The sequence below is a fragment of the Danio aesculapii genome, chromosome 7 (genome assembly GCF_903798145.1).
Source record: "Danio aesculapii chromosome 7, fDanAes4.1, whole genome shotgun sequence".
NCBI classification, from domain to species: domain Eukaryota; kingdom Metazoa; phylum Chordata; class Actinopteri; order Cypriniformes; family Danionidae; genus Danio; species Danio aesculapii.
This window is the reverse complement of record NC_079441.1, coordinates 5,847,921-5,860,420: the sequence shown is the minus strand read 5'-3', so window position 1 is coordinate 5,860,420 and position 12,500 is coordinate 5,847,921. Positions and strand designations below refer to the sequence as shown.

General features: G+C 35.8%; 1 protein-coding gene across 5 annotated transcripts in view; it reads right to left on the bottom strand.

The window, feature by feature from the left end:
- Positions 1 to 12,500, bottom strand: part of clcn3 (chloride channel 3) — a 97,963-nt gene that overhangs the window by 26,336 nt on the left and 59,127 nt on the right. For all 5 annotated transcript variants that reach the window (XM_056460974.1, XM_056460977.1, XM_056460978.1 and 2 more), the window contains 3 exons: positions 8,568 to 8,774; positions 3,549 to 3,629; positions 1,315 to 1,567 (listed from right to left, as the gene is read on the bottom strand). In XM_056460974.1, coding sequence (XP_056316949.1) covers positions 1,315 to 1,567; positions 3,549 to 3,629; positions 8,568 to 8,774 — 541 coding nt within the window. The remainder of the gene's footprint in view (positions 1 to 1,314; positions 1,568 to 3,548; positions 3,630 to 8,567; positions 8,775 to 12,500) is intronic.

Here is a 12,500-nt window from a genome sequence, read left to right as displayed (position 1 = left end):
CACATGTACACGGACACACACATATATACACACAGGACATATATGTGAAATGCAAATATACACACACATGCATGCACACAGGCACACAAGCAGGTGCACACATACAGAGACAGACAGACACACAGTATGCGCATGCACAGACACACACACAAACACATTTTAAAAACAGCATTACAATAAGCAAAAAGAATATGAACATAAATATTTATGCGCCAAAGTTGTTGAACTCTTATTTTAATCTGCTGATCTTTCTCAGATTTCACTCCCCTGGAGCATCTGACATCATGTCACGCTCATTTAGGTCACAAACCTAAAACACAGATTGCCGTAAAACTCTTCAACGGCAGGGAAGCATTATCTCTAGTAACTGCAGGGAAAACATTAAACGAAATAATTGATGGATTTGACGCGCATCATAATACCAGCCGTAAAGCACAAATAATGTCCTGCAATACGGTCACGTCCAGCGGACGTCACCCTCGAACCAATTTCATCTCCACCGGTCTGCTTCATTGCTTCAACTTTCTTTTGCAGTCTGAAGCGCGTCAAACGCAAAAACGTCCAATTCGCGCAACAAGATGTCTATATCTCACCTTTGCTATGATTACATGTGAATCACTCGCGCTTCATCTGCGTCTGCTTACTGCACAAGCTGAAAACTCCGCCCGCCCCCCATTAGATGTAATGAAATGAGACGTCATTTTTTGAGAGACACTCAAATACATCACATGCGCTGCGTATGCAACGTCTATAAGTCACGTTAAACAATTAATTGCAAACTGAAATAAATATATTTTAATTATACAGTTTGGAATTCTATGTTTTAGGAGATTATTTACACTTATGCGATTATTTTGCGATTAATTAAAACGTAGAATCGCTAAAATTTGCGACTTGGATTTAGCGATCGCGGAATCGCGAAAAACTAGGGGGTCTGATATATTTCGATATAAGTTGTTAATGCTTTCTGATTTAAAAGAGTCCCCAACATGACTGAAGCCACCAAAATTAGAGAGTCCATTAAATGGCATGACACATTTTCAGCGGATAAATTATTGGTGGCAGAAAATTTGGTACGTCTCTGATATCAACACATTTCTAGATTCCTATTGTTGCATGTTTCTGCCGTGTGATTGGCTCTTAGATCAATTTAGAGTAAAAAAGTCCAAAGTCTATATTTTATTGCGATTCGATATAATATCTCTTATTAGCCCAGCTTTGATTAAGACTAATTTTGTATATGAAATTAATTAATTAATAAACGCTAACAACTACCAAAAACAACGCATGTGTATTTAAGTGTGCTGTACTCACCGAAGCGAGTGGACTTGCGTCTGCGACACCAGGCGATGTTTGCCCGAATGAAGAACGCGCCCCATAATCCTCCGAAGACCCCCAGCAGGATGAAGGGGAAGAGCTCGAACAGGTACCAGGGCGTGTGATACTCCACGTAAAACAACACCAGACGACTGTTGCCGAACGGGTTGATGGAGCGCAGCACAAACGCAGCCACCAGAGCAGCGAAAAACGATCGCCACAGAGTCTTCAGAGGGAAGTAATAACTCACCTGAAACACACACACACACACACACACACACACACACACACACACACACACACATATTCAGGCCATCTTGCTGTGCGTTCACACTTGATTCACTTCAATTGATCATTTTCACATGTTGTTGTCACACCATTAAGAGAACGTCCCTCTGGTGGGCAAAACATTACTCTCCCGCTGACCGTCAAGTCACAGGCCATCGATTTCTCTCTTTTTTTAGCCAAAAAGCCGGATAATTGTTGTGCAATAAGGTTTGGCGTTACTAACCGACGAGGAGACATGCCTGAGCTGTGCTTCTACAGAAATTCCTCCATTGAAATATCAGCCAGAAAGGAGAAATTTATAGATTTGCGTGGTAGGGCGGCACGATCTGATATTGGGATTGTAACAGAGGCCAGCTAGCAAAGAGCTATGCAGGTAAACCTCACTCCTCTGATCTCTAAAGATGCTCTAGCGACAGATGCTATAGACCATGGTCTATAACCTCCTTGCTAGAGCAACCAACTCTCATACAAAGAATCGAGGGTTCGATCCCAGCTCAGACTGGGTTGGGTGCAGTAGGACCAGTTACACGTGGGGGCTCGTCCGGGATGGGAGTGAGCGAAACGGAGACCAGCTAGTGAAGTGCTATGCAGGTAGACGTCACTCCTCTGATCTCAAAAGGTGCCCTAATGACATACACTAGAGGCCATGGTCTTTAGCCTCCTTGCTAGAACAACCAACTCTCATACAAAGAATCGCCGATTCGGTCCCAGCTTAGACCGGGTTGGGTGCAGTGGGACCAGTGGGTTACACGTGGGGGCTCATCTGGGATGGGAGTGAGGTTTAGGGGGGTGAGCGTAACGGTGGCCAGCTAGCGAAGTGCTATGCAGGTAAACCTTACTTCTCTGACCTCTAAAGACGCTCTAGCGACAGATGCTAGAGACCATAGTCTATAACCTCCTTGCTAGAGCAACTAACTCCCAATCAAAGAATCGCAGGTTCGATCCTTGCTCAGACCTGTTTGGGTGCAGTACGACCAGTGGGTTACACGTGGGGGCTCATCTGGGATGGGAGTGAGTGTAACGAAGGCCAGCTAGTGAAGTGCTATGCAGGTAAACCTCACTCCTCTGACCTCTAAATTGCTCTAGAGACAGATGCTAGAGGCCATGGTCTTTAGCCTCCTTGTACGATTCCCATACAAAGAATCGCCGGTTCGATCCCAGCTCAGACCGGGTTTTGTGCAGTAGGACCAGTGGATTACACGTAGGGGCTCGTCTGGGATGAGAGTGAGGTTTAGGGGGGTGAGTGTAACGGTGGCCAGCTAGCGAAGTGCTATGCAGGTAAACCTTACTCATCTGACCTCTAAAGGTGCTCTAGCGACGGACGCTAGAGCTCATGGTCTTTAGACTCCTTGTTAGAGCAACTGACTGACATACAAAGAATGGGCGGGTTGATCCTAGCTCAGACCAGGTTGGGTGCAGTAGGATGCACAATGCAAAAATGCTTTTCTTACTTTGTTTTGTCTCGTTTCTTGTACCAATATCAAGAAATTCTTAGAGCAAGTATAAATATTGTTTGGTTTTCACAGTGAGAAGAGTTTTTTCCTAAAACAAGCTAAATGGTCTGCCAGTGGGGTAAGTGAAATGATCTTGTTTTTGCTTTGAAATGTAGAAAGTTGGACCAGAAACAAGACACAAATTCTAAGAAAGAAAATCATGTTTTAGCATAAATTATATAAATTCTATATTGCAATGTGCCTATTGCGGATGCGAACACTGAGATATCGATGCTCAAATGATATATTGTGCAGCTCTAATGTATAGTATAACTGTATAAGTGTTTGTATGCTTTTATACAGTTTCTGTTATTCTAATTTGCAGGACAGGTGCAATTAAAGTATAAATTAAAATAAAATTGATTATAAATGTTTCTTCGTTACAAATATAACAAAAACACTGAATTTCAGAAAGTGTGTATTGAACATAAATACTGAATGCAGTCTCACCTCCTCCAGACTGAACAAAACTCCTCCAATCGGAGCCCCGAAAGCCACAGAAACACCAGCAGCCGACGCCGCCGACAGAACCTGACAAACAGACACACAAACTCTCATCTCTGATACAAAAACACACATTTACTCTCTGAAACTGCAATCACAAAACATCTTACAAATAAAAGTAGCTCACAACCCGGCCAATGTAGAAAAAAAATCTAAATAATGGGTGTCATTTTGGCCTTGAAAGAAACACTACACTTTTTTGTTTGGGAAATAAGACTCTAGATAGATTTTACCGCACTCATAAACAGTTGGGTTTTACCATTTTTAAATCCATTCATCCAATAAGATCTCTGGGTCTGCGGGAGCATTTTTAGCTTTTAGTTTTTTCACTTTTAAAATAAGCCTATTTCCAAAAAAGTTGCATGTTCCTTTAAGAGTCTAAAACATTAAAGGCAAAAAACACTTTTTCAAATGCAATTCAAAACTTGGCTTACATTTAAAAACGTGTAAATATTTTTATCCTGAAACCTTTATATGTGAATATGGCAGCATAATATTGCACACTACGGAGATTTCATCAACAAATCTCCAACAGACTCCTCCCCCTCTCCATCAGCCAATCACTGTGTGCATAGTTAATAAGCACAATGATGTCATCCATAGCAATGTTTCTTTCAACGGCTTTGTAGAGCTGTAGAGTTTTTAAGAGAAAACACTTCGCTTAAAACTTTCTGCTACTTAAGAGAACTCTTAAAGTGATAGTTCACCCAAATGTATTTTGCAAGTAGTTCTAAACCTTTATGAGTTTCTGTATTCTGCTGAACCTAAACGAAGATATTTTGAAGAAAGCTGAAAACTTGGATTAGGATTTTTGGGCCGATATCGATCACCGATAACTCTTAAGATTTGGAGGCCGATAGCCGATAATTATAAATATTTCAAAAGGTTATATTTTTATACAGTACACAGCTGAATTTATTTTAAAAACTTCTGAAAAGTCTGAACTGATCTTATGAACTGAATAGCCTTTGTAGCGGCTTTCCAATTGCCGCTATTGTTGGTAGAGTCCGTAGGCAAATTAGATGCAAATAAAAACGTCTTTATTTTCCAATCAACAGAATTACTTCATCACTTTTCCTTAATCTATATGCACACTTCTCTGTTACCTTAAGTTGTTACGTTGAGTTACGTTTCATTACGTTACGTTACGGTCAAAAACTGTGTGCTTCCTACCAACGCCCTCTCCTCCTCAGCCACAGTTATATAGTCTGGTACTGACACCTTGTGGCCAAACGCCAATTTACAATGTATGGCTCTTACAGGCTTCTCCAAGCAAAAAAAAGCTATAATTTCAAAATCGCAAGGTGATTATATAGACCTATATTCATGACTTTACAGCATGCCAAAAATAAATGATTTCCTTTTCTTATAGCAAATTAACATGCAAAATAATCATTTTTACATTTAAAAATAAATCAATTTTTTAAAATAATTGTTTAAAGAACAAAATGGCACTTAATTAACAAACAAGTATAAAGAACTAAGAACTGAAACTTGCTCAAATGTTCTTGAATAACACATGTTACAGTAATGTACATATGTACAAATGTACTGTACAATGTCCAAAAAACGCATTTTAAGAGGTGTTCAGAGCCACCATACAAGCGAACAGCTAAATACAGACAGTATTACTTTAGAAAATGCGGCATAAATTCATCCTATTTGGCGTTTTAGATTCTTTTCAACACATGTGGGGGCTGCTTGTCAATCAGACAACGCTTCTACGTTGGTTCTTGCTGTCAATTGCGGGAAAAATTATCGATGAAAGGTTTATGATAAACTGCTGTGAGTTTGAAACTAACTGAAGGCGCTGTGTGACGAAGCGGAGTCAGATTTGTCCTCGAAAGTCAGATTTTGATACAACACCTGAGCATTGAGCACAGTTGACTTCATGACAAACACAGAGCAGAATATAAAGACAGAATGAGTCGGAGGGTTGAGAACCGCTATGCTAGATTCAGTGTCTGACGCACCTCTCCCCGGTGCTGCTGTGAGGAGCGGCTCTGTCGGCTCACTATGTGTGTGCGCCCGTGGGAATAGCCATCATGAGCGCTCGTTATAATCATTATAAATATGCCGATCAAACTGAATATAATCTTACATCAACAACATGTGCATCGCTGCTGTGATGTTTACACATGTAATATTTTTCCTGAGGCGATTTAAACAGAACTACACAATGACACTCTATCAAACACATCTACAATGATAAGGAATACGGTTACTTAGTTATTAACGCAGAACAATACCACACAAGGAAAGGACGGACTTGGAAGGAATAAACAATGTGAGGAAAGCTCTATTATAGTGCACTGGACAAGTCTGAACAAGTTCCACCCACGCATGCGCGAGGCAGGCAGTTCTGTACAATTACGTGATCTATCGGCCTAAATATAACATCTGACCGATAACGATAACCATAAAAATAGCATTTATCAGCCGATAACGACATGGCCGCCGATATATCGTGCATCCCTACTTGTAACCCCATAGTAGAAAAAAATAAAAATACTATGGAAGTCAATGGTTCCAAGTTTTCAGCTTTCTTCAAAATATCTTCATTTGAGTTTAACAAAGATTAACAGAATAAAAACTCCTATCATAATCTCAACTCAAATCTCAACTCATGACATGTCTCTATTATAGGATTGTGCTGTTGTCTGAAAAACGTATATTATTTTGCTTTATGTGCTTCTCCAGAGGCTTTGTCACTATTTAGTCACCAGTATTAGTAATTATAGACGGTAGGGTGTTTGCCTTTTTCCGTATCTCCATCTATTTATTTTATTTCTAATGATTATTATTACTTTTTTTTTTCTTCACTTTCGCCATTTAGTGAAGTTTTTTTCCCTCTCCGCTGTCGCCTCTGGCTTGCATGGTTCGGGATCTGTAGAGCTGCGCATCGTTGGATTTGCTCTTCAGTGTTTGGACTCTCAGTAGTGATTATTAAACCACACTGAACTGAGCTCAACTGAACTGAACTAAACACTACAAACTGAACTACACTGTTCCTATTTACTGTGACCTTTTATGTGAAGCTGCTTTGACACAATCTACATTGTATAAGCGCTATACAAATAAAGGTGAATTGAATTGAATACTTTTTATTATCATATTGCTCTTCAAAAATCTTTATATTTATTTATTTGGTAAATGAATCATTAACCTAGTTGATGTTAATGTTTAGGATTTGCTTTTGTAGTACATTTGGACTATTCACCTTATTCTCCGCGTACGAGTGGGCACAGCCATTTGAATCATTTTGGCTCGAAACTTCCGGTCTCATTCACTTCCATTCATTTTTAGACGTTAAAAACAGCTCGTTTTGCTGCTTGGTGTTGCAAACTGATATTTTCTTATTATATTATTCTACTTTGTCTGTATTGCAATGCAAACACTTGTTTGTAGAGTAAGAAGTGTGACCGTTTTCTGCCGTTTATTATTCCTAGTCATTTCTCCTATAGGTAGCTGAATTGGAAGTTCTAAAACAATCGCAAAAACGCGCGCACTTCCGCATTGAAGAATAAGGTCAACAGGCCAGACAGAATCTGCGGACATTTTTTGCTATTTCTGCGCAGAATTGTGTTAAAAATCTGCAGATTATGCTGAATGATTGTGTATCATAACTAAAACCTTAATATATGAAATAAAAAGTATTACCTTTTTAACTTTTATTTAATGTTTACAATGCAAATCCAATTAGATCCACTTTATTTGGTAAACAAAGCAAGTCTCTCATATAATATATCTAGTAAAAGACAGAAAATATTACTTTATAAACTATATTATAAATAAATCAGATGAATATTTTTTATTTTAGTCAATAATATTACTGGAAATAATAATAAAAAAACTGCATAAATATAAATGTACACACATTTACACAAGTTGTTACATATTGAGTAACATTATTTTGACAATGCTAGTGTGTATTGTTCCTGTGTGTGTTGTATCCTCTGTCTCTTTTTCTCTCTCTCCACATGAGCGGAGATCAGGTGCAGCTGTGAGAGAGGCGGCGCCAGTTATAAAAGCGTGCCGTTTGCGCTCTTCATCGAGTTCTCTTCCTGTTTCCCCTCGCTGTTGTGTGTGTGAGCAGATCGCTCTAAGTTCTCTGTGTGGCAGTGATCTCTTTCTGTCTGAAACCTTTTTCCAAAGTCATCTGGTGAGATACTCTGTTAAATACGGTACTAGGACGGTATTCTGTGTTAGCTGTGGCTAAATGTTTACTTGCTGCTGAATGATCTAAGGGAAGGCCCCTTTTTCTTGTCCAGTTTTCTCCTGTTTAATGGATAGTTATGGAGGTCAGAATTGTTTTTCATTTACCGAACTTTATTTTCGGTTTTAGGTAAGAAATGTAATATTAGGTAGCGTGCCTTGTTTTGTTTATTGTTTTGGCCGTTTTGTTCCCTGGTTCTTATACTGAAATTTTTGTTTAATAAATTTGTTTCCCCTTTTTCGCAACTTGGCCTGTGTGTGAGTGCTTGGGGAACAGGAACGGGGACTCCGGGTGACCTCTTTTAACAGCGGTCATCCTTAACCTTATGTGCGTAGCGAGGTGCATCCGCTACGTAACACAAGTAAATAAACAGAATCAATGATGGGCTGAAAATCTGCAGAAATTCTGCGCACAGATTCCATTTAGATTAGATTTGGATTAGATTCAATTTATTGTCATCACACATGTACAAGTACAAGGCAACGAAATGCGGGTGATATGGGCCTGTGGGCCTACTCATGGCACATTCTTTGTAAAACCTGCCTCTGATTATATTTCTGGAAGCACATTGTGCATTCATCCTGATAACCTTACATAAACATGTCAAAAAACAAACAAACTCAAGTCATAAATCATTAAGGTTTTAAACAATGAGTAAATGATGACACAATTGTCATTTTTGAGTGAGCTGTCCCTTTAACGGTAAGATCAAATGTTTTATAAACAAGCCCAGATGTGTGCGGTCCAACCTCTCGTTTCTTGGCCTCGTTCTTGCTGTATTTGGGGAAGAGATATGAGAAGATGTTCCCGCAGCAGCAGGCCACGTGAACCAGTGGACCCTCCTTCCCCAGACTGAGCCCCGACGCAACGGCCAGAACCAGAGTGATGGTCTTGATCATCAGAGTCCACTTGCCCAGGTACCCGCGGATGATGAAGCCACTCAGGATGGTTTTAATCTGATGAGAGAGAGAGACAGAGAGAGAGAGAGAGAGAGACACAGAGAGAGAGACAGAGAGACAGAGAGAGAGAGAGCTTGTCTTAACTTAGCAAATGACCACAGAACAAGAAGGATAACCAACGAGTACAGAGTGTTAACACTGGAACTACCAGAATTGTTTAACTACTAGAATTAGCATAGCGGTGATTCTGACCGTTGTCATAAAGGATGTCATAGTCACATCATATTTACATATCAGAGCTTTTATTGAGATATTAAAATTAACATTTAAAAATCTGCCATCCTATTTAATTAACTCATCACCCAAAAAATAGGACCTTTTTAGAAATACAGACTATAAATATATAGTTATACTAACATTTGACCACCCGCGAATGTCTATGCCTCATGTTTTATTTTTTACTTTCACAAGCAACAGGAGAAGGCTTTTACGTGGCACCAAGCATGCTGTTTTGAAGGACATGTTACGTTTTTGACAGCAGAAAGGGATGTTTTTGTTAGCAGGAAGTTGCTAGGCATCAGAGGCAAGCATATTTAAATTGGACATGCATACATTGTGGTGAACAATTCACCTGTGCATGTCGTTAAGAAAAAAAACCCTTTTAATCTAAAACTAAAATCTGAACATGCACTTCCTGTTTGTTTGGGCGAAGCTAACATAACCACGCCCCTTCAGCTGTCAGTTTTGACAACAAGCAGAAATGGTGAGCAGGAGGAGGAGTCTGTTAGGTTGTAGTAACTCCCCCCAAACCCTTTTCCAGATCTTTCTGAATGAAATTCCTACTTTACTACATCCAATGAGCTCGTAGTAGAAAAAACAAGCCACGCCCACTGTTTACTCATTTAATATTCCGTTTCTCTAGGAACTGCGTTACAGTTCAGTGCTTCCCACAGGGTTGAAATATACTTGCGGTGGTGGCTGGATTGAAACACACCTTTTACCCACAGCACATAAATAATTAACTATATGCAACAAACAAAACGTAACTATACTTTTAACACTATTTTTATTATTATCTGTTTTAAACTTTTTCTTTTCAATGGGTTAAAGTAAAAAATGGTTGAAATAAATAAAAAATCCACGACTTCTCTTTTATGCCATTCAGGAGCCACGTGCACCCACTAAAATCTGCTTCTCTCTAACTAAGTTCAGGTTGCTTTATTGGCATGGCATTTTGTACAGTATTGCCAAAGCATTGTGAATGTATATACTATGTAATCTATCAACATCATCACATTAATAAAATAATCAGGAAATGAGAAATAAATGACAGAAAAAGAAGGAATAAAAACAAACAATCTCTCTAAACATTATAATAATTACAAGAAAAAAACGTGTAGATTATTTAAAAGAAGATGAAATGAGTTGATTAGCAAATCCAATTCGTAAAAATTCAAAACACAATTTGTAAATTTAAAACACGATTTATAAATGTGCAAATCTAATTCGTAAATTTAAAACACGATTCATAAATGTGCAAATCTAATTCGTAAATTTAAAACACGATTTATAAATGTGCAAATCTAATTCGTAAATTTAAAACACGATTTATAAATGTGCAAATCTAATTAGTAAATTTAAAACACGATTTATAAATGTGCAAATCTAATTCGTAAATTTAAAACACGATTCATAAATGTGCAAATCTAATTAGTAAATTTAAAACACGATTTATAAATGTGCAAATCTAATTCGTAAATTTAAAACACGATTTATAAATTTGCAAATCTAATTTGTAAATTTAAAACACGATTCATAAATGTGCAAATCTAATTCGTAAATTTAAAACACGATTCATAAATGTGCAAATCTAATTCGTAAATTTAAAACACGATTTATAAATGTGCAAATCTAATTCGTAAATTTAAAACACGATTTATAAATGTGCAAATCTAATTCGTAAATTTAAAACACGATTTATAAATGTGCAAATCTAATTCGTAAATTTAAAACACGATTTATAAATGTGCAAATCTAATTCGTAAATTTAAAAACACGATTTATAAATGTGCAAATCTAATTCGTAAATTTAAAACACGATTTATAAATGTGCAAATCTAATTCGTAAATTTAAAACACGATTTATAAATTTGCAAATCTAATTCGTAAATTTAAAACACGATTTATAAATGTGCAAATCTAATTCGTAAATTTAAAACACGATTTATAAATGTGCAAATCTAATTCGTAAATTTAAAACACGATTTATAAATGTGCAAATCTAATTCGTAAATTTAAAACACGATTTATAAATTTGCAAATCTAATTTGTAAATTTAAAACACGATTCATAAATGTGCAAATCTAATTCGTAAATTTAAAACACGATTTATAAATGTGCAAATCTAATTCGTAAATTTAAAACACGATTTATAAATGTGCAAATCTAATTTGTAATTTTGAAACACGATTTATAAATGTGCAAATCTAATTCGTAAATTTAAAACACGATTTATAAATGTGCAAATCTAATTCGTAAATTTAAAACACGATTTATAAATGTGCAAATCTAATTCGTAAATTTAAAACACGATTTATAAATGTGCAAATCTAATTCGTAAATTTAAAACACGATTTATAAATGTGCAAATCTAATTCGTAAATTTAAAACACGATTAATAAATGTGCAAATCTAATTCGTAAATTTAAAACACGATTTATAAATGTGCAAATCTAATTTGTAAATTTAAAACACGATTTATAAATGTGCAAATCTAATTCGTAAATTTAAAACACGATTTATAAATTTGCAAATCTAATTTGTAAATTTAAAACACGATTCATAAATGTGTAAATCTAATTCGTAAATTTAAAACACGATTTATAAATGTGCAAATCTAATTCGTAAATTTAAAACACGATTTATAAATGTGCAAATCTAATTCGTAAATTTAAAACACGATTTATAAATGTGCAAATCTAATTCGTAAATTTAAAACACGATTTATAAATTTGCAAATCTAATTTGTAAATTTAAAACACGATTCATAAATGTGCAAATCTAATTCGTAAATTTAAAACACGATTTATAAATGTGCAAATCTAATTCGTAAATTTAAAACACGATTTATAAATGTGCAAATCTAATTCGTAAATTTAAAACACGATTTATAAATTTGCAAATCTAATTTGTAAATTTAAAACACGATTTATAAATGTGCAAATCTAATTTGTAAATTTAAAACACGATTTATAAATGTGCAAATCTAATTCGTAAATTTAAAACACGATTTATAAATGTGCAAATCTAATTCGTAAATTTAAAACACGATTTATAAATTTGCAAATCTAATTTGTAAATTTAAAACACGATTTATAAATGTGCAAATCTAATTCGTAAATTTAAAACACGATTTATAAATGTGCAAATCTAATTTGTAAATTTAAAACACGATTTATAAATGTGCAAATCTAATTTGTAAATTTAAAACACGATTCATAAATGTGCAAATCTAATTCGTAAATTTAAAACACGATTCATAAATGTGCAAATCTAATTCGTAAATTTAAAACACGATTTATAAATGTGCAAATCTAATTTGTAAATTTAAAACACGATTTATAAATGTGCAAATCTAATTTGTAAATTTAAAACACGATTCATAAATGTGCAAATCTAATTCGTAAATTTAAAACCGATTTATAAATGTGCAAATCTAATTTGTAAATTTAAAACACGATTTATAAATGTGCAAATCTAATTTGTAAATTTAAAACACGATTC